General features: G+C 38.1%; 2 protein-coding genes across 3 annotated transcripts in view; one reads left to right on the top strand and one right to left on the bottom strand.

The window, feature by feature from the left end:
- pcca (propionyl-CoA carboxylase subunit alpha) overlaps positions 1-2,041 on the bottom strand; it is a 45,323-nt gene extending 43,282 nt beyond the window's left edge. Inside the window, exon 1 of the mRNA XM_062059015.1 lies at positions 1,779-2,041. Within this exon, the coding sequence (XP_061914999.1) occupies positions 1,779-1,802 (24 nt within the window). The 5' untranslated portion in view covers positions 1,803-2,041. The remainder of the gene's footprint in view (positions 1-1,778) is intronic.
- On the top strand, positions 1,339-21,520 carry galm (galactose mutarotase). Of its 2 annotated transcripts, XM_062059017.1 has the most exons (9): positions 1,340-1,680; positions 1,904-2,115; positions 3,596-3,750; positions 6,869-6,982; positions 13,481-13,573; positions 16,049-16,130; positions 17,159-17,309; positions 17,380-17,554; positions 21,328-21,520. In XM_062059017.1, the coding sequence occupies exons 2-9, from the start codon at positions 1,929-1,931 to the stop codon at positions 21,406-21,408; spliced, it is 1,038 nt and encodes a 345-aa protein (XP_061915001.1). In that variant the 5' UTR covers positions 1,340-1,680; positions 1,904-1,928; the 3' UTR covers positions 21,409-21,520. The 2 variants fall into 2 exon arrangements, with proteins under 2 accessions (XP_061915002.1, XP_061915001.1); XM_062059018.1 differs by lacking the exon at positions 13,481-13,573 and having other exon boundaries at positions 1,339-1,680.
- The last annotated feature ends 364 nt before the right edge of the window (positions 21,521-21,884 follow it).

Here is a 21,884-nt window from a genome sequence, read left to right as displayed (position 1 = left end):
TTTTATACCCAATCATGGCACCCACCTGTTCCCAATTTGCCTGTTCACCTGTGGGATGTTCCAAATAAGTGTTTGATGAGCATTCCTCAACTTTATCAGTATTTATTGTCACCTTTCCCAACTTCTTTGTCACGTGTTGCTGGCATCAAATTCTAAAGTTAATGATTATTTGCACAAAAAAAAAAGTTTATCAGTTTGAACATCAAATATGTTGTCTTTGTAGCATATTCAACTGAATACGGGTTGAAAATGATTTGCTAATCATTGTATTCCGTTTATATTTACATCTAACACAATTTCCCAACTCATATGGAAACAGGGTTTGTAAATTGCAACAAATTACCCCGTGAAAACAAACAACTTATCACTGATTATTTTATTTAATACTATGTTTCTTTGTGGGATAACCGCAGCTCCTACTTTATTATTTATAGTTTTTGATGCATCTGTATGTACTGTATGATATTGTCTAAAAACGTTTCCTCAATCCATTGTTCTATCTGGTAATTATTGAAACTTCTATTCTTTAATAAATTGCATATCTACATTTGGATTATCATACATCCACGGTGGTATTGCAGGGATCGGTACTGTAGGGCTAACTTTAATATTGTCAATTTGAGCGTTTAAACATATGTCTCCTATTATCCACCTGAAACTATTCATTTTTTTCTTCTCTTTTCCTTGGCAGTTTAGTAGCACTTGGTGAGTTGGATGTCCTTGCTTGGACCCTTTTCAGACAGTTTGCCCAATAAACTGCTGACAGTTGATCTCTTCTGATGTCTAAATGTTTTTCATTCATTTCTACATGTCATGCTGCCACTGGGGTTGATTTTGGAGCTCCACAACATAACCTTAATGCCTGTGACTGGATCCTGTCCATTTTCCCCAAGTCACGTTTTTGAAGCAGATTGATAAATGATGCATCCATAATCAATTACAGATCGAATTAAAGTGAGATATATTGCTTTCAATGTCTGTCTATCAGCCCCCAAATCTTTACCCATCAAAGCGCTCATTATATTTAACACCTTTTTACTTTTCTCCACTATTTTGCTGATGTGGGTTGACCAGTTAATATATTTATCAAACCATATTCCCAAATAATTAAATACTTGTACCTCTTCTATATTTTTTCCATAGAGTTTAATTTAGAGCTTGTTTTGAACTTTCCTCTTTGTAAAATTCATGACTTTAGTCCCAAGAAAGCTTATTGTAGTTTTCTGCCTTTTATTCCTTCTTCCACCTGCCGGTGTCCAACACACAACACATGTCATCATATCCTGTGTCCCCCGCCCTTAAGTTTCCCTTACAATGGTTCCGGTATTGTCCTGTGACCTGAGTAACCAATACATGACAAGTAGTGGAATATATTTTAGGATTGCACTCAGAACACGTAGGATACAAAGCATTATATAATTTTTTTTTTAAAGACTGGGTTAAATAAAATAATATAGAGTAGGGTTCCATCTCGGTCCACACTCCATATCAAACGATGGCGGCAGAAGGCTGCTTGCCAACCGCCATTAAACCAAAAAAAGAAAAAGAAGAAGAAGAATAAGTTTTACTTCATGGTGTGCTGTTTTGATGGAAAATCATGTAACCATAGCCTAGAATCTGTAGGAAAGTATTGACTTCAAGGACGAAATAGTAAAGTAGGAAATAACATTGTTGTTTGAGGTGAGCAACAGACCGAAACGAATGTCATGATACTTTTTTGACATCACATTTTTTCTGACAAGTCTATCAAGTCTATTAGCATATGCGTTCATACTTACATTTAAAATTGTTCGATGCTTCATATATTGGCTTGAGACGTGAAGGACTATATGTTTGTACTCGTAATTGTAATTGATGAACCAATAATATCACCACTATAATAATATAATTATTTTCTTGGCAGACGCTGTCTTATCTCGTCAAATCAAATGACGCAGGTTACATGCAAACCGTGGGGAAACTTGCCCAAACATGGCCAGGTGGACCTGTGGACGCTTCAGTCCCCACAAGTGCAAGTGGAGGTCCTGACATTTGGAGCCATCATCAGGAGTGTGCGTTGCGAGGGGACAGGCGGTCAGGTGGACGATGTCGTCTTGGGCTTTGATGACCTGGAGGGTAAGCATTGGAACAATTGTGAGAGTGTCGACATGTGCTTCGTGTTTACTACATAAGTGTCCTCAAATCCTGTCATATTAACAGAAGTGCATGATATACAGTCGTGGACAAAAGTTTACATACACTTGTAAAAAACGTAATGTCATGGCTGTCTTGAGTTTCCAATAATTTCTACTACTCATATTTTTTTGTGGTAGAGTGATTGGAGCAAATACTTGTTGGTCACAAAAAACATTCATGAAGTTTGGTTCTTTTATGAATTTATTATGGGTCTACTGAAATGACCAAATCTGCTGGGTCAAAAGTATACATACAGCAATGTTAATATTTGGTTACATGTCCCTTGGCAAGTTTCACTGCAATAAGGTGCTTTTGGTAGCCATCCACAAGTTTCTGGCAAGCTTCTGGTTGAATTTTTGACCACTCCTCTTGACATAATTGGTGCAGTTCAGCTACATTTGTTGGTTTTCTGACATGGACTTGTTTCTTCAGCATTGTCCACACGTTTGAGTCAGGACTTTGGGAAGGCCATTCTAAAAACTTAGTTGTAGACTGATTCCTTTACCACTTTTGATCTGTGTTTGGGGTCATTGTTCTGTTGTTTCATCTGACATCGCTTGGACAAAGATAAGACATTCTGGAGGAAAATTTTGTGGTCAGATGAGACAAAAATTTAGCTGTTTGGCCACAATACCCAGCAATATGTTTGGAGGAGAAAATGTGAGGCCTTTAATCCCAGTAACACCATTCCTATCGTCAAGCATGGTGGTGGTAGTATAATGCTCTGGGCCTGTTTTGCTGCCAATGGAACTGATGCTTTACAGAGAGTAAATGGGACAATGAAAAGGAGGATTGCTTCCAAATTCTTTAAGACAACCTAAAATCATCAGCGCTGAGGTTGGGTTTTGGGCGCAGTTGGGTGTTCCAATAGGACAATGACCTCAAACACACGTAGAAAGTGGTAAAGGAATGGCTAAATCCGGCTACAATTAAGGTTTTGGAATGGCCTTCCCAAAGTCCTGACTTAAACGTGTGGACAATGCTGAAGAAACAAGTCCATGTCAGAAAATCAACAAATTTAGCTGAACTGCACCAATTTTGTCAGGAAGAGTGGTCAAAAATTCAACTAGAAGCTTGTTAGTGACTACCAAAAGCGCCTTATTGCAGTGAAACTTGCCAAGGGTATGTAACCAAATATTAACATAGCTGTATGTATACTTTTGACCCAGCAGATTTGGTCACATTTTCAGTAGACCCATAATAAATTCATAAAAGAACCAAACTTCATAAATGTTTTTTGTGACAAACAAGTATGTGCTCCAATCACTCTATCACAAAAAAATAAGAGTTGTAAAAATTATTGGAAACTCAAGACAGCCATGACATTATGTCCTTCACAAGTGTATGTCAATTTTTGACCACAACTGTATGTAAACTTTTGACTACGACTGTAATTAGTGCACTTATCTTTTGTTGCCAGGTTATGTGTCAGACAAGCGGTATTTTGGTGCTGTGGTGGGCCGTGTAGCCAACAGGGTTGCACGAGGACGCTTTGAAGTGGATGGAAAAACATATCAATTAGATATCAACAATGGACCAAATGCTCTGCATGGAGGGCTGCGAGGCTTCAGTAAGGTAAATATCTATACTGTGTGACAACACATTGAAAAAAACCAATTGACGAGAACAATAACAATTTTAGGTACCGTGATGTTTTGGCATTTAGGTTTAATGTGTTCAATGTTACCGATACAAACTTCTAAAATTTAATTAGTCTGTGCAGCCCCCCACCCAAAAAAAAACCGCATCACACATGCTTTTTTATAAAATAAAACTAACTTTTAGATGACAAATATTTTGTGAAAAACTATACATTAGAATGTAGTAGTAGTAGTCATTTTATTTCAGACACAGGGGCATCCATATCAAAGAAGAAAAAACATATGATAAAACCCAAATAAAATAAATACAAGTAGACAATAGATAAAAAAAAACTTGTATAAAAAAATACAATAAATAAAAAACACCCCACAATATTCAATGTCCAGCATACAGGCTTACTCTCCAATGGTTCCACAGACCGGATGAAAATCTGACAGAACTGCGGGTTGGGTTCGTCAGACCATCAATGACATTGTTGTCTGACTCAGCTGCCCTGCACATGAACCTGTACATGAGATGACGTAAAGTGGCAGAGCAGATGGGGACCCCAATACTGACAAACATTTGACTTGCACTGCAACTGAAGCTTTTAGAAGCAGTCTCATGCTGTCATTGTAAGCCACAATGAACTTCTTAACACTGGCTTGCTTTAACCGACACCACAGATGGGCAGTATACAGTGGTGTGCAATATGCTTTAAAAAGTGTGATCTTCACAGAAACTGAGCACATACTGAACTTTCGACACAGCTTTATAAATGGTTGATTTATATAGGCTAGTAAGGTAAAGTTTTGTACCTGACAAGTCAAACGGTGAATCGGAAAATCAACGGTGTCACGCATCACTAGTATGGTGCAGAAGTGCTACTGTATTCCTCTCATGTTTTTCAGTGATTTATTTCTGGAATTTATTTTTCTGAATTTCTAAATATCATCGGCCTCTTCATCTCCTCCGCACTGTCCTTCACACTCACTTTCTTCGTACCCAGATTTGGAAAAACAATGTGTTGTATTTCTTGCTATTAGCTAACGCAAGTTTATAGAAGATTGCAACTTTTGAGAACGACTACGTGGAGGAGTAAGCGACAGTGGTTTACAGGCAGGAGAAGCGCTTTACAGGGAAATGTCATCAGCATTTATTCACCAGTGTGGGCGAACATGCACTAGGGCAGTCGGTACGTCCCTGGGCGCACTTAGCATCTAACACATATTTAACAATTCAGCGCACTCGAACGCATCAGAATTGGAAGAGGTGGTCGAAGGCTTGGCACTTGCGCAACGTAGCGGAGTCCTTGAATGACAAGAATGTGACTGATCATCTCAGATTATTGAATGATAACTGACACAATTTACAAAGAAAGTTAAATACTAAGACTCAAAATGATCCAAAAGTGCAACCCACAACACAGGATAATACACACATGTCGTATAATGTGCTTCTCCTGCAAAAATGACGACAGCGGTAACGTTGTACAAAGTAGAAAATCAGAGCAACTCCAAATAAGAGTGAAAGTAGTTCACATATTAAGATAAATCATAGTAATGCAGCAGAATAGAATGTGTCATTTATTGCAGTCGTGCCTCTTGCAAGTATTTACCGTCACCAGTAATATTTCACAAAGTCAGAGAACTTGCACTAAAACAACAGAATGGAAGTGATGGGACAAATGACTCGCACAAATGCAAAGTGTGGGCGTAGACCAGCGGTAACCAGGGGCCTCATGTATTAAGCTTGCGTATGCACAAAAACCTGGCGTATGCCCTTTTTCACAGCAAAGATGAGATGTATCAAGAGTGAACGGAGCGTGAAAATGGGCGCTCCCTCATGCCAACTTCATGTTTTACGTACGCTCATTTCTACAGGCTTTGGAAAATTTAGTGACACACACACTCGTGTTTTGAGCGTACAAAAGAAGGTTGAGACTGAGAGTCTGTCAATGCTGTATGCTTCGATAATTGCACACAGGTTAGAATAAAAAAAAAATGGTTGGTCATCTAGAAAAAGAAGAAGAAATAGACGGATGTGCATGGCCTAAACAAACGAGCAGACCGCAGTAATGCTGCACCCCGTTTGAAAAGTTAGTCTGCAATGAAATGTAAAACTTCAGAAAAGATGGGTGACGCTGATTACCCCGAATATAAATATTATTTGTGTAATTTACAACAAAATGTGTTCATACAGTAGCCGGCTCACAGCCTGATTAGAGTTTCATCTGAACATTTTGTAATATTTGGTTTGTAATCTTTAAAATGTAAACATGCCAGCATATAAAAAAGGATACAAAAGACTTTGACTTTTGTTTGATTACTTAATTTATTATTACAACACAGAAGAGGTACTTGCTGTAGCAGCCGTACGTGACACGAAGTCGGGACATTCCATCTCAGGTAACAGTGGGCCGCAACTGTCCGCCCGATTGGTCAAGCTGGTGCTGGAGTCACAGTAACACATTATGACAGCAATAGGTGGCAAAATGATCGCCTACATAAATTAATAGATTCCCTCACAAATATTATTATGAATATGAAGCATTAAATGCATTGGCGAAAAAGTGCATTTTGTGTCTTTGCCTTGATTTTTTTACATTGTTGAAATTAAATGTTGGCAAAGCCCAAACTACCACCTCTGTGTGTCGCCAAAATATCCGCAGCCTGTATAAATGTGCGTACGTGAAGCATGAAATTGGCGAGAGGCACCGTACATTTCCACTCCAAGTTCACTCATGATATATCTAAACTTTGCTGTGAAAAAGGGAGTACGGCAAGTTTTTGTGCATAAGCAAGCTTATTAATTCCTCTGATACTGTTGGGATTGTGAACTGTGGTGCAGTGCCACGAGCATTAGCTTCAAGTAAACTATCTTTTTCGTAATTTTATTTGAACCATTTTTTTCCCCAATTTTATTTATTTTAGTATGCACCAGTACCTAAGTTACAGTGATTTGTTCTTTGTGTGACTAATGACTGGTCAGAAAAGGGTAGATTCCTAATCAAGTGGAAAAATGTGCTCCATTCAGACATTATATCTCATTCATAGTTATAGCAGTTTAGTACATCATGCTTCTTTTGTATGACTTGTGTTTCTCTTTTCAGGCTCTTTGGCTTGCGAAAGAAGTAGCGAGTGGGGTAAAAATGAGTCTTTGCAGTCCAGATGGAGACCAAGGCTACCCTGGAGAGATGCAGGTTTCTGTAACCTACACCCTGCAGGTAAATACTATTTACTTTTAAATTCAGAATTGTTTGCACATGGACACAGTTTAAATGCACCAAATCAGAATGATTTTAGATCAATTAATTGCAATGGGATTGAATCAAAGATTTAAAATTTTAGTTTAAAAGAAAAAAAATATACAGTTATATAGTATTCCTACAATATTTGTTCATTTTTGCGCTAAATGTGTAACACGTCTTAATATCATGCCTCCGATTTGGTTTGGTTAAAACTAAGACCGTCCAAAAAAGCATGTTAACGGCTGTAATTAATAGGGGTGTGCTGATTTTTAACATTTCCAAAAAATAATTGCATACTGCATCTCAACTTTCAAATTCTGCCGACCTCAGGCAGACAATAATCGCTAGATTACATTTATAAATTAACATGATTTAATCTAGCAGAAAAGACAACATTCAATATTATCTAACTTGGAATTACGGGCCAGAAAAGTCGGGGGAAATACTGTTCAATAAGAGGGCTTGTATAGAAAGTGAAGTGTGCATAAATGTGTGCGTGCAAGTGTGTACATAGTACACACTACACAGTACTGTACCTTGGCTTTACATAACGCCATCCAAGTGTGTGAACAGCATTTCTTACGGAGTTTAAACTAAGGATAATGTTGTGCTTTTGTTGGAGAATGGCTTTATTTTTTCTGAATAGCAACTCGTCATCTGCTTTCAGGCACCAAGTCAATTATTTCCATGACCTCACTAGAAAAGAGACATCATTTAATTATTTAGTTTGTTTTATATTGTTTAAGCACAAACTCTAAAATACCAAAAAAATAACTGCAACATAAAATACACAGGTTACAATAAACAAGAAAGGCTTAAACTAAAAAAGTAACATCTGAACTTCCAATATACTCTACACCCAGTGATCATTTCATTCAGTCTTTCTTCCGCAGACTCTTGATAAGCTCACTTGTTTCTTTGTTAATCAAGGTCATCTTTAAATCTGAAATACTGCACTCTGTATTAGGGCTGCGAATCTTTGGGTGTCCCAAGATTCGATTCAATATCGATTCTTGGGGTCACGATTCGATTCAAAATCGATTTTTTTCGATCCAATGCAATTCTCGATTCAAAAACGATATTTTCCCGATTCAAAATGATTCTCTATTCATTCAATACATAGGATTTCAGCAGGATCTACCCCAGTCTGCTGACATGTAAGCTGAGTAGTAGATTTTAGTAAAAAGCTTTTATAATTGTAAAGGACAATATTTTATCAACTGATTGCAATAATGTAAATTTGTTTTAACTATTAAATGAACCAAAAATATGACTTATTTTATCTTTGTGAAAATATTGGACACAGTGTGTTGTCAAGCTTATGAGATGCGATGCAAGTGTAAGCCACTGTGACACTATTGTTCTTTTTTTAAATTTTTTTATAAATGTCTAATGATAATAATGTCAATGAGGGATTTTTAATCCCTGCTATGTTGAAATTGTAACTAATATTGATACTGTTGTTGATAATATTAATTTTTCTTTCACTACTTTTGGTTTGTTCTGTGTCGTGTTTGTGTCTCCTCTCAATTGCTCTGTTTATTGCAGTTCTGAGTATTGCTGGGTCGGGTTTGGTTTTGGAATTGGATTGCATTCTTATGGTATTGCTGTGTATTGTTTTGTTGGATTGATTAATAAAAAAAATAAAAAAATAAAATAAGAAATGAAAAAATAAATAATAAAATAAAATAAAATAAAAATAGATTTTTTAAAAATGAGAATCGATTCTGAATCGCACAACGTGAGAATCGCGTTTCGATTTTGAATCGATTTTTTCCCACACCCCTACTCTGTATTGTACAATGCAGTCAAAATACTGCTTTTTATGTTGGGCGTAATTGAATAATAATAATAATTGAAGCGCGGGAACGCACTTGTAGAACCACGTCCCTGGTGACCTACTGTTTATATTGTTCGGTACCTGTCCATTGTACAATTATTGGACAGTATACTTTGCAGTTTACGATACCTGCGGACAATGGATACTTCGCCATTTTTACAGAGTAAAACAGTCTCGTAGAAGTCTCTCCCAACTCCCTCCTGTCGGGCAAAAATAGGTAATGTATACATGTTTTTATTTCATTTCATATTCATAATTATTATTATTTGATACCTACTTTGTAGATAGAATGTGAGTGTGCACAGTATACTCTGTATATATTGTATTTACTGTTACTGTACAATAATGTGTTACAGAATATGCTTACTGCTGCAGTCAAAAGGCCTACTGCCACTTCGCAGCCTAAAGCTCCTAAACGTTTCATTGCCAATAAAGCCGTAAGTCATAGGTGTGATTATTCCTTTTTTCTAGGCAAGAATGTATCCCCCTGAAGAAAACTATACCATGTGTACAGTAAATGTTTCACACGAGTGTGTCTTGATTTCATTTTAAAGGCTTCTGTTGTGCCACAGATGATATGTGAGGGTCCAGTTGACACCGTTACAGTTAGAACGTGCTCTATCCGAGAGGACGGCAGGACTCCAGAAGGAAAAAGAACGCATTCAGCACCACAGCAAAGAAATATCTCGCTTGAATGTTGAGCTAAGAGCCACCAAAGAGGAGAACGATAACCTGAAATAAAGCAGCCGGGAGGTGGCTGGATGGCGGGAAAGCATGTTGGAGGAGATAAGAACAATGCGGGAGACGCAGCAGAAGCAGTAACACCACCACCAATTTACAACGCCAATAAAACCACGTCCCAGATCCACATCCACACCTTCCCAATTCATCCCAAAACTGTTCAACAGTGCTGATGTCACCACTCTCCCGGTCTGCCACTTTTGACGATATTGACAATGTCAACAGTAATCATCAAAACCCGGCTGTGGACATACCCAGGGTTGAACCAGGACATCATGCCAAACTCCACAAAGCGAGTTTATGACAAGTGGGACGCTATGGGTGTCTGCTCTTTAGACATATCATTTCTGAAGAAAGCTACAAGTCATGGGGAAAAAACAACAAACTGGGATGACGCTCGAGGTAAACAACCGTTGGCACAGAATGTAAAATATTTCCTGCTTGCAACATTACAACAACATTTTCCTGCAATGGGCAAAAAAGAAATACAAGACTGCATTGACAAGATCAATGAACTTCTCCGTACTCCATTCACATGTTCTCGAGGACTCGCATATTTGTGAAGTGCATGTGCATGGAATTTGTCTTTGTAAACCTTTGTTCCATTTTTCAATAAATACGTTTTCTACAGTATGAATAATTTTTCTTTTTTTACCGTTAAACTAGTACAATGTGAGTTACAGTAGCAGGCTGGCCGCTTAGCAATATTAAACTGTATTACAAAACAGAGAAGATTAAGTCATGCATTGATATAGGTAGATAAATACAATAATACGAAATGTACAGATTATCAAAAGTATCTATTTGGGTAGAAATGTCACATATTGCCAACAATATCTTTGACCATTAAAGCATGATCGTAATAATCCACATTTTGTGTCATTACAATCACTATAAGCAGCATTACACAGTCCAAACACTCAAATGTTGCCACTATTTCACATAGCTCCCCCTCTTCTGAAGTCATGCTCCTTTGCTCCGGTATTTTGTGCCGATCATCTTCCTATTGGCATTGTAATGCCATGTGTGGGCACACATTCATAAACATGGGCAAATGGCTTGAATTGTTCCAAAAGTCCAGGGCTATATAACTGCTCTTAAACCATTATCTTGGTGGTTTATGCAAACTGCTCTTACATTTATTTGCATATAATTTCAGATCAATAAGTACCATTAGGCAGCTTCACAATGGGGCTTTGTATCCCCTATGTTGACCCCAATTAGAGGTGAGAACAGTTGAAGTGATCAACAGAATAAAAATGATCTGTAAAAAAAATAATTTGTATTTAAAGTTTACTTAATTTTTTCTATCATTTTAATATTTGTAAGTAAACACGTCGTCGTCCTAGTCCCTGGAATTGGATATTGTCTGGTAAAGTAAAAAAGAGATTGGTATATTTGAAGTGCTGTCATTTACACTTTATGGTCTCAAAATAAAATCTAATACACAAAGTCTCAAAAACACATGAGACATAGATGGCATCAGTTGGTTCTACTACAACCTTTATTATTGCTGTGCCATGTTGACCAGATAGAATGGTGCAGTGGTTAAGGAGGCAGTATGACAATATTTCTTTTAATAGAGACCCGAGTTCAATCCAATGTCAAATTGAGAAGCCAACACATTCCGTTTTATTTCCCCAGAAATGTTACTACAGTTGTGCGAACAGTAAATTCATTACGGTGCTTAGAAACGAATATTATTTAAAGTTAAAGTTAAAGTACCAATGATTGTCACACACACTAGGTGTGGTGAAATTTGTCTTCTGCACTTGACCCACCCCCTTGTTCACCCTCTGGGAGGTGAGGGGAGCAGTGGGCAGCAGCGGTGCCGCGCCCGGGAATTTGTGTTTTAAAGATGCTTAGTTTTTTAGTCTATCTAACTACACTTCTCCCCAAGAAATCTTAACAGAGTGCTACTTTTTCAAGGAACTCTCATTGTGGTCAAAGTTCTTCACGCATTCTTCACCCACGTTTAACGTGAAAATTGACACAAAATTACACCACAGTTAACATACTTCACACAAAAGTCACAGATTCTCTGTGATTGTGATCAAGATCAAGGAGCATTGATGAATAAACAGTTTGCACAGTCCGAAGTCCCCCTCATACTTTACCGTGGGCGGGATGTTTGGTTCTCGGGTAGGGAAGCTGGATGACAACAGTTTGGGCTGTCACAGCAGGGGCAAGAGCAGTTATCCGGGTGTGCATGTCCCGCACCAGCGTGGTTAGGTCCTCCAGCGTCCGAACACGCCGATTGATACTCTGCCTTTGTGCTGTCAGAACCAAAAAATATTTTCCTGTTCTGTAGGATCCATAATATGTATGGTGATGTTATTCTGTCAGGCTGTGGCCACGGCAGGAACGCAAATGAATCCCAAAATAGATAGGCAAGACAAATGTGGACTGAACAAAGTATATTTTTTCCACAGCTCAGGGTTCCAACTAAAAACGATGGTGCAGGTAGAAAGAAAAATAAACTAACTTACACCGGGGGAAAATGTAACAAAAATATAAGATCGAATGTGGATTTAAATGAAGGGAACAAAAGATAGACTAGATCTGACCAACTAAGTCTATGAACACAAATGATGAAGCCTACTCGGATGAGCGGCGTAACGTCTTCTAAGACAAACCAAACAGTCCAGTTGCGATCAATTGAATGCCCTGAGATGACAATGACCTGGATGAATGAGAACATTCATAGGCACGGAACAAAATATAAAAAAATCAGAGACACAGGGAGCTAAACCAGTGTCACAGCGGAGTGTGACACAATAATTATATCTAACCTACTTATAGCCTACAACCTTGTCAAATGATATGAAACCATTCGTTAATCACATTATTTATTTAACACAGAAACCTTGGGCTTACGCCAGGATGATTTAAAAATGTGTACTCACCACAGATACTGTATAAGAAGGGACTTCTAAATAACGGACGAAAAATAAATGTTTCTAGAGTGGAACCTCGTTATACGATCTTAATTGGTTCTTGAACAGGGTTGGTAAATGGAAAATGTTGTATAGTGAAGCAAATTTCTCCATAAAAAACAATGAAAACAGAGAGAGAGAGAGATAGATTCAAAGGGGCGGGTGGAGGAAAACTCCTCCTACTGAGAAAAAATGTCTGTTTTCGTCCTAAATAAAAACTTGCTGTGGCAGGGAAGCCGCTTTCTCAATTGTTTCAGCAGAACAAGCACAAAATGACTGCTAGTAGGACACAAAATGGATGAATTTAGCGTTTGTACACAGAGACATAGTTCGCACATTTGGGCCAATCTGAAAGTTCGTACATCAAAAAGTTCGCCAATAGAGGGGTTATTAAATTAAAGTTCCACTGTATAAATATGTTGTGCTAGAATAAACTAAATTAAAAATAAACTGTCAATAAAATTAAAGTGCAAGTAAAAAGACAGCTTTAGCACTTTAGTCATATTTTTTGCACTAAAACATGACTTAAATAATAATAAAAAACATATATATATATATATTTAAACAAAAAAAAACCCGGCGTGGCGAAGTTGGTAGAGTGGCTGTGCCAGCAATCGGAGTGTTGCTGGTTACTGGGGTTCAATTCCCACCTTCTACCTTCCTAGTCACGTCCGTTGTGTCCTTGGGCAAGACACTTCACCCTTTGCCTCTGATGGCTGCTGGTTAGCGCCTTGCATGGCAGCTCCCGCCATCAGTGTGTGAATGTGTGTGTGAATGGGTAAATGTGGAAGTACTGTCAAAGCGCTTTGAGTACCTTGAAGGTAGAAAAGCGCTATACAAGTATAACCCATTTATTTATTTATATTAAGCCATTGAAAATCTATATAATATCTTTAGAAGATAAAGTATTGCAATATATTGCCATAAAGCTATTTTCTAATTGGGTTTTCTGTTCAGGGCGAAAAACTGACTGCAGAGTATCAAGCCTGGTCTTCTAAAACAACACCAATCAACCTCACTAATCACTCCTATTTCAACTTGGGTGGACTAGTAAGTACATAACATTCTATTTTTCTTGTAAAGATACCTGTGCCCTTTCATTAAATAGAAAACTGGCTAAAAACAATCTGCATTGTATGTGCTCGTTTTTACAGTTAAAATTGTCGTTTGTGCTATTGTAATTTTTGAACTAACAAATCTTATTTTATAGATTAATCTGAGTTTTCTGAGCTCAAATCCAACCAAAATAGTCTAATTTGTTAGTGCTTCGTTTGTGTTCTTAAAAAAATTATGGTATGGATTTACAGAGTTCCTTCACAGAACCACCCAAGTAAGCTCGTAAGTTGAGGTACTACTGTACTGTATATGGAGGTAGGGCCTGGTGGAGGTCTGCGCTCTTTGAGTGTTTTTCTAGAAAAATGCATTCTCCAGCTAGATAACATCCAGCCACCACTTCCTCCAAATTCATCAAAAGTGGTCTTTTTTCTTAGTGCTTTGTTGTGCTGTAAATATATATATATTTTTTCGCACTATTACAATTGTTATAAGACTTAACATTTTTTTACACTCTGAGTTTATCCATTGCCCCTATTTCTACCAAATTAAAGCAAAATAGTCTCACTGTGCGAGAGGCACAAGCGGTAGAAAATGGATGGATGGATGTGCTTTTTTGTGTGCCCCTATACATTATCCATTGTGCTTTTATGGTCATAACAATTTTACAAAATGTATTTTTTGGTGATCCAGCCCCCGACTTGCTCAAATTTGAGCAAGGATGGTGTTATTTGTTAATGCTTTGTTTGTGCCAATTTTTTTTTAAAGTTAATAAAAATATATATACAGTTGTGTTTAAAAGTTTACATACACTTGTAAAGGACATAATGTCATGGCTGTCTTGAGTTTCCAATAATTTTTACAACTATTATTTTTTTGTGATAGAGTGATTGGAGCACATACTTGTTTGTCACAAAAAAACATTCATAAAGTTTGGTTATTTAATGAATTTATTATGGGTCTACTGAAAATGTGACCAAATCTGCTGGGTTAAAAATATACGTACAGCAATGTTAATATTTGGTTACATTTCCCTTGGCAAGTTTCACTGCAATAAGGCACTTTTGGTAGCCATCCACAAGCTTCTGGTTGAATATTTCACCACTCCTCTTGACAAAATTGGTGCAGTTCAGCTAAATTTGTTGGTTTTCTGACATGGACTTGTTTCTTGAGCATTGTCCACATGTTCTCAATGGGGTTTAAGTCAGGACTTTGGGAAGGCCATTCCAAAACCTTAATTGTAGCCTGGTTTAGCCATTCCTTTACGAATTTTGATGTGTGTTTGGGGTCATTGTCCTGTTGGAACACCGAACTGATGATTTTAGGTTGTCCTGAAGAATTTGGAGATAATCTTCCTTTTTCATTGTCCCATTTATGCTCTGTAAAGCACCAGTTCCATTGGCAGCAAAACAGGTCCAGAGCATAATACTACCACCACCATGCTTAACGGTAGGGATGGTGTTCCTGGGATTAAAGGCCTCACCTTTTCTCCTCCAAACATATTGCTGGGTATTGTGGCCAAACAGCTCAATTTGTGTTTCATCTGACCACATAACTTTCCTCCAGAAGGTCTTATATTTGTCCATGTGATCAGCAGCAAACTTTAGACGAATCTTAAGGTGTCGCTTCTGCAGCAAGGGCTACCTTCTTGCATGGTAGCCTCTCAGTCCATGGCGATGCAAAACACGCTTAACTGTGGACACTGATACTTTTGTTCCAACAGCTTCCAATTTATTGCAGACCGGCTTTTTGGTTGTTCTCGGTTGACTCTTGATCATCCTGACCAAATTTCCTTTAGCAGCTTGCATTTTCTTCCTGATCGTGGCAGTGACAAAACTGTGCCATGCACTTTGTACCTACGAACAATTTTCTGCACAGTTGCTCTTGGGACCTTAAACTGCTTTGAAATGGCTCCAAGTGACTTTCCTGACTTGTTCAACTCAATAATCGTTTTTTAAGATCTGTACTTGAGTTCCTTTGACTTTCCCATTGTCGCGTTTGTAACCGAGTCTAATGACTGCATCACATGAGCCCTATTTAAATGGGCTCAGAGAAGTCAACAGGTGTCGTGAATCATAATCTCTCACATGAAGTTGAGAGGCCTTGCCTATTGACCCAGCAGATTTGGTCACATTTTCAGTAGACTCATAATAAATTCATAAAAGAACCAAACTTCATGAATGTTTTTTGTGACAAACAAGTATGTGCTCCAGTCACTCTATCACAAAAAAATAAGAGTTGTAGAAATGATTGGAAACTCAAGACAGCCATGAACTTGTCCTTCACAAGTGTATGTAAACTTTTGGCCACGACTATACATATATGACTATCCAAGTTCACCCAGTGTCCCTTTTGCTCCAAATAAAGCAAAATCTTGCTTGTCAGTGCTTTGTTGGTCCTGAAGTACTTAGAAAATGATTTGTTTGATTTTGACATTTATTTAAAAGTGTTTTCCTTTGTGTTCAAATGCAGACTGCATCAACCATCTCTGACCATGAAGTGTCAATAAATGCTCAGTTCTACTTGCCAGTAGATGAAACGTCTATCCCCACAGGTAATATATTAAATCCATAAAATAGTTTTTGTGGACCACATGATGATTAAGTCAGTTCTGCAAAAAAGGGACGTAAGTGGGTTTGTCCACAATTTCCACGGTTGACCGACCTGTGTTCTCCCATATTCCCATCGACTACTGTACATTTATCCAAGAAATAGAATCTTTCTTGGCAGACGCTGCGAGGGCCAGATGCTCTCATGAAATAAAATGTATATTGTACCTTAAGAAGGGCTAGACGATAATGGCGAAAACAATAATCACGATTATTTTCATTGATATTGTAATGACGAGAGATAAGACGATTATTCATTAATTTGAAAACATACAGTAGTTGTTGTACCCCCAAAACTTCACTTTAAATATGATCTAAAACAACAAAGAATATAAAATAGTAACACACAACTAGCATAAAAGTAACAACAATAAATTAAAATAACAATAGCAAAATAAAAAAATTAAAAAAGTTTTTCCATTTTAATTTTTTGAATTCTGTGTTATACTTTTTACACTCACTTTACCACCATAGTGCATGCTTTTTGTGTCTGTTACGTTTACGCAGAAATCATATCCCTTACTTTTTTGTTAAGTTTAGTGATTATTGATTAGGGATACTAGCCCTGTGTGAAATTGAGAAGTAGTAACCATGGTGAGATCCCAAACTTTTAGTGGACGTGGTCTTGTTTCACTCATTCGCTCAGCATCTGTTTCCGTCACAAGCTCCGGAATTTGCATGCACATTGCGCGACCTATTAATCGTTTTTTAGATCCTATTATTTTTATAATGGTGGAAAGCCATAATCAAATCCGAAAAAAAAAATTGGATAAATTATCCAGCCCAAATCCTAAGTAGAGCTGTCAAACTTAATGCAAAAATGAGTTAAAGCTAATTTCCTTTAAAGGCATTTTTTTAATGCAACTTTTTACTATCAAACTATCATAAATTATATACTATGTATTTATCATCTCTATCAATGTACCCTGCTTTCATTTGACATTTATTAACAAATCAATGTTTGTTTGTTCAGGGGAGATTAAGACAGTGGATGGCTCATCTTTTGACCTCCGACAGCCTGTTCTGATTGGCCCTCGGCTAAAGAAAGTTCCAGGTGGAAGATTTGACCATAACTTTTGTCTGTCATTGCCTGAAGACCCATGGACAGAGAGACACGTTGCTCGGTTAGTTCCATGGTTGTCAGTTACATACGTACTTGACCCTCGTTCCTGGAATCACAACTTGTCATTTCAGAGTTTATCACCCAGCAAGTGGCCGTATTCTTGAGGTGTCAACCAGCCAACCAGGAGTCCAGTTCTATACAGCTAACTTCTTGGACGGCTCCATAACAGGAAAGGGTGGTGTTAAGTATGGAAAGCACAGCTCTTTCTGTTTGGAGACTCAGAATTGGCCAAATGCTATCAACCAGGTATGATAACTTATCACCCAGAGGTAATATACAGTGAGTTATCAAATGTACTAATTAGGGCTGGGTGATATGGACCAAAACTCTTATCCTGATATATTTTGGCTGAATGCCAATATACGATATATATATTGCAATATTTTTTCCCGTATGTAAATTTAGACAGTCAAACTCAATTACGTGTGTCGACTTGTTTTATTGAAACTTGAGTACATTTCTGGAAATTTTAGGGATTCATGCATAGATATATGCACATAAAATGTTAAAAAGCCTTGAAAATGTTATAAGAAAAAGTAAAGTATAATCTTCATTAAAACAAACCTTCAGCTTTGCTGAAATTCTCAGCTAATAACAAGATATAAAGTCCTTGTTTGGACATTTTTAACATCAGCAGTTCCTTGATCATAATGTACTTTTAATAATAGTGTTTTTAGCTCAACATTTTCAGAAGACCCTTTTCCCCTTAAAAATGTATCCAGGAGCACCAAGGTGCCAAATGCAGGATGCTGTGTGGCAGCTGCAGTTAAATACCCTTTCAGATTGTGTGTACATTTGTTGTGGCAATGCTTTTTTGAGCAGAGTAGTTGTGACTGGGAAGTTCAACAAGTTAATTATTTCTGGCAGCTTTTTAAATCTGTTTTTTTTCTGACCGTTGCAACTAAAAACATATCTATCTACACCAAGTTTATATTTGGGAAGAAATGTATTTTCCATCGTTTTCAAATGCATCCATCTCTCCGGCGTTGTTGATTTGATAAATCACATAAATTTAAACTTGCCACCCTGCTGTCATGAACGTGTGTTGCAGAGGCTTGAGTCAAACAGACCTGGCAATACTGCTGAGGATTACTTTTTCAATGAAAGCAAAATCCGTGGAAAAATGAGATCGGCAAGACGCCTGGAAAGAAGGACAAAACTTGTGATTTCCCCGCAAAAAGGGGAAAAAAGTTTGTGTCAAGTGAGCGCGGCTCCTACCCCGCCACAGGAAGAGGCGGGACACAGCACCCAGTGCAGACAAAATGAGCAGAGAGACTTCTGCGTTGTGGCAGTTGCAAATGTCACCAATGCGGCAGTTTATGGAAACATTTTATTGCTTTTCCGTCCTTAATTGTGAGCTATCAACATGAGAATGCTGAACGGGAAATGATTAACGTTTAATGGCTTTGTAAATATACTGAGACAAAGTCTATGTTCATTGTGTTCTTCATGGTATTTTTAAAACTGCACCATTTTTTTCCTCAGAATTTTCAACTAACTTGAAGTGTTTTCCAAAGAGGATTATTTGTAATGTGTACATTTTTAGAATATGCTTGTTCTATTTTTTTTTACCAAAGAAAACAATCTGAAGTTGTCCTTGTTTTTAAGTTATTATGTCATGATTTTACCAGTCCACGTGGGAATTAATTTTATGTGGTTCTCGAGCTAAAATGAGTTTGACACCCCTGGCGTGCCTGCGCAGCTTGCTCTTACTCTGTGTGTAGCACGTTTAGCTTCATCCTCATGTGATACTGCTACTTTTGAGAAATTATAAACAGTATAATTATAAACAGTTAGCTGCGTAGCCGGCTCTGTGGTAGTTCTTTCTTCCTTTCACCGGACCTAGCATCAAAAAATAGGAATTGACGTGTGACGTGTCTGGGAGAATCGGATTGTAAGGCCCGGGTTCCCAACGATGCCCAACCCTACCACAGACCGTGTATAGCATGGTTTATAATTTGTAAAAATAAACTAAAAACACTGTTGTAAAACACCTGCCACTGGCAGATCAGCATCCTGCACCTGGCTGTAAAGAGGCATGCAATCATCAGGTGCAGTGCAGGATGTGTCCTGTTTGAGTTTGCTAATAGCCATGTATTGAAGGGAATTATTGATCATACAGCGGGTGAAACTACCATACAAATGCAATAATTATCAGACGTCTGGCAACAGTGGTTGTTCAGTGCTAGTTTTAATTGTCCAAAACAAAGTTGACATAAAGCCAGTATGTCCTGCTGGCCTGCAAGCCCACACCCTCTATAGAAATGTGTTTTTTGATAAGCTTGAAAGTGTATCAATATTCTGTTTTGTTTTTTAAAGGCCTAATGAAACCCACTACTACCGACCACGCAGTCTGATAGTTTATATATCAATGATGAAATCTTAACATTATAACACATGCCAATACGGCCGGGTTAACTTATAAAGTGACATTTTAAATTTGCCGCTAAACTTCCGGTTCGAAACGCCTCTGAGGATGACGTATGCGCGTGACGTAGCCCGGCGAACACGGGTATGCCTTCCACATTGAAGCCAATACGAAAAAGCTCTGTTTTCATTTCATAATTCCACAGTATTCTGGACATCTGTGTTCGTGAATCTGTTGCAATCATGTTCATTGCATTATGGAGAAGGAAGCTGAGCAAGCAAAGAAGAAAGTTGTCGGTGCGAAATGGACGTATTTTTCGAACGTAGTCAGCAACAACAGTACACAGCCGGCGCTTCTTTGTTTACATTCCCGAAAGATGCAGTCAAGATGGAAGAACTCGGATAACAGAGACTCTAACCAGGAGGACTTTTGACTTCGATACACAGACGCCTGTAGAGAACTGGGACAACACAGACTCTTACCAGGATTACTTTGATTTGTATGACAAAGACGCAGACGTGCTACTGTGAGTATGCAGCTTTGGCTTCTAAACATTTGATCGCTTGACCGTATGTGCGTAACTTTTTTAAAATATATAAGCTTTATGAACCTTGGGTTAGGTGAACGGTCTTTTGGGCTGAGTGATTGTGTGTGTTGATCAGGTGTTTGAATTGTATTGGCGTGTTCTATGGAGCTAGGAGCTAGCATAGGAGCTAGGAGCTAGCATAACAAACACGCAGGTGTTTTTATGCAGGATTAATTTGTGGCATATTAAATATAAGCCTGGTTGTGTTGTGGCTAATAGAGTATATATATGTCTTGTGTTTATTTACTGTTGTAGTCATTCCCAGCTGAATATCAGGTACCGTGAGTATGCAGCCTTGGCTGCTAAACATTTGATAGCTTGACCGTATGTGCGCGTCACGTACGTAACTTTTTAAAAATATATAAGCTTTATGAACCTTGGGTTAGGTGAACGGTCTTTTGGGCTGAGTGATTGTGTGTGTTGATCAGGTGTTTGAATTGTATTGGTGTGTTCTATGGAGCTAGGAGCTAGCAGAGGAGCTAGGAGCTAGCGTAACAAACACGCAGGTGTTTTTATGCAGGATTAATTTGTGGCATATTAAATATAAGCCTGGTTGTGTTGTGGCTAATAGAGTATATATATGTCTTGTGTTTATTTACTGTTGTAGTCATTCCCAGCTGAATATCAGGTCACCCCCGGCTCTCACAGCATCTTCCCTATCTGAATAGCTTCAACTCCCCACTAGTCCTTCACTTGCACTTTACTCATCCACAAATCTTTCATCCTCGCTCAAATTAATGGGGAAATTGTCGCTTTCTTGGTCCGAATCTCTCTCACTTCATGCGGCCATCATTGTAAACAATAGGGAACTTTGCGTATATGTTCAACTGACTACGTCACGCTACTTCCGGTAGGGGCAAGCCTTTTTTTTATCAGATACCAAAAGTTGCAATCTTTATCGTCGTTGTTCTATACTAAATCCTTTCAGCAAAAATATGGCAATATCGCGAAATGATCAAGTATGACACATAGAATAGATCTGCTATCCCCGTTTAAATAAAAAAAATTCATTTCAGTAGGCCTTTAAAGAAGAGGAAATGATCACAACTTTGTTTTTGTCTTTAGGCTTCCTTTCCTGATTGTCTTCTGGGTCCAGGCGAGGAATATCGACATCTGAGTTGTTTCACATTCACTTCTGCCAAATGATTTTGACGCTAAATTACCAATTTTTTAAACTATTATACTGAACTATATATCTATCGCTGTTTTAAAATTTCCTTTAATTTCCAAATGCAAACTAAAATTAAGGTGCATCCATTTTCTGTAGCCGTTCTTACTTATCCCAGCTAACTTTGGGCGGGGAACACCCTGACTGACCAACAGTCAAACACAGAGCATTGACAGTATAAACACTTATAAATGATAAATGGGTTATACTTGTATAGCGCTTTTCTACCTTCAAGGTACTCAAAGCGCTTTGACAGTATTTCCACATTCACCCATTCACACACACATTCACACACTGATGGCGGGAGCTGCCATGCAAGGCGCTAACCAGCAGCCATCAGGAGCAAGGGTGAAGTGTCTTGCCCAATGACACAACGGACGTGACTAGGAAGGTAGAAGGTGGGGATTGAACCCCAGTAACCAGCAACCCTCCGATTGCTGGCACGGCCACTCTA

Source organism: Entelurus aequoreus, linkage group LG09, assembly GCF_033978785.1.
Source record: "Entelurus aequoreus isolate RoL-2023_Sb linkage group LG09, RoL_Eaeq_v1.1, whole genome shotgun sequence".
In the NCBI taxonomy this organism is placed as follows: domain Eukaryota; kingdom Metazoa; phylum Chordata; class Actinopteri; order Syngnathiformes; family Syngnathidae; genus Entelurus; species Entelurus aequoreus.
This window is presented reverse-complemented; position numbering and strand designations above follow the sequence as displayed.

Bases quoted from the DNA above. Each gene is read 5' to 3' on its own strand.
- galm (XM_062059017.1), top strand. From the start codon at position 1,929: ATGACGCAGGTTACATGCAAACCGTGGGGAAACTTGCCCAAACATGGC. The intron at 2,116-3,595 runs GTAAGCATTGGA...TTTTGTTGCCAG, and splicing joins GGGCTTTGATGACCTGGAGG to GTTATGTGTCAGACAAGCGG. The intron at 6,983-13,480 runs GTAAATACTATT...TTTTCTGTTCAG, and splicing joins CTGTAACCTACACCCTGCAG to GGCGAAAAACTGACTGCAGA.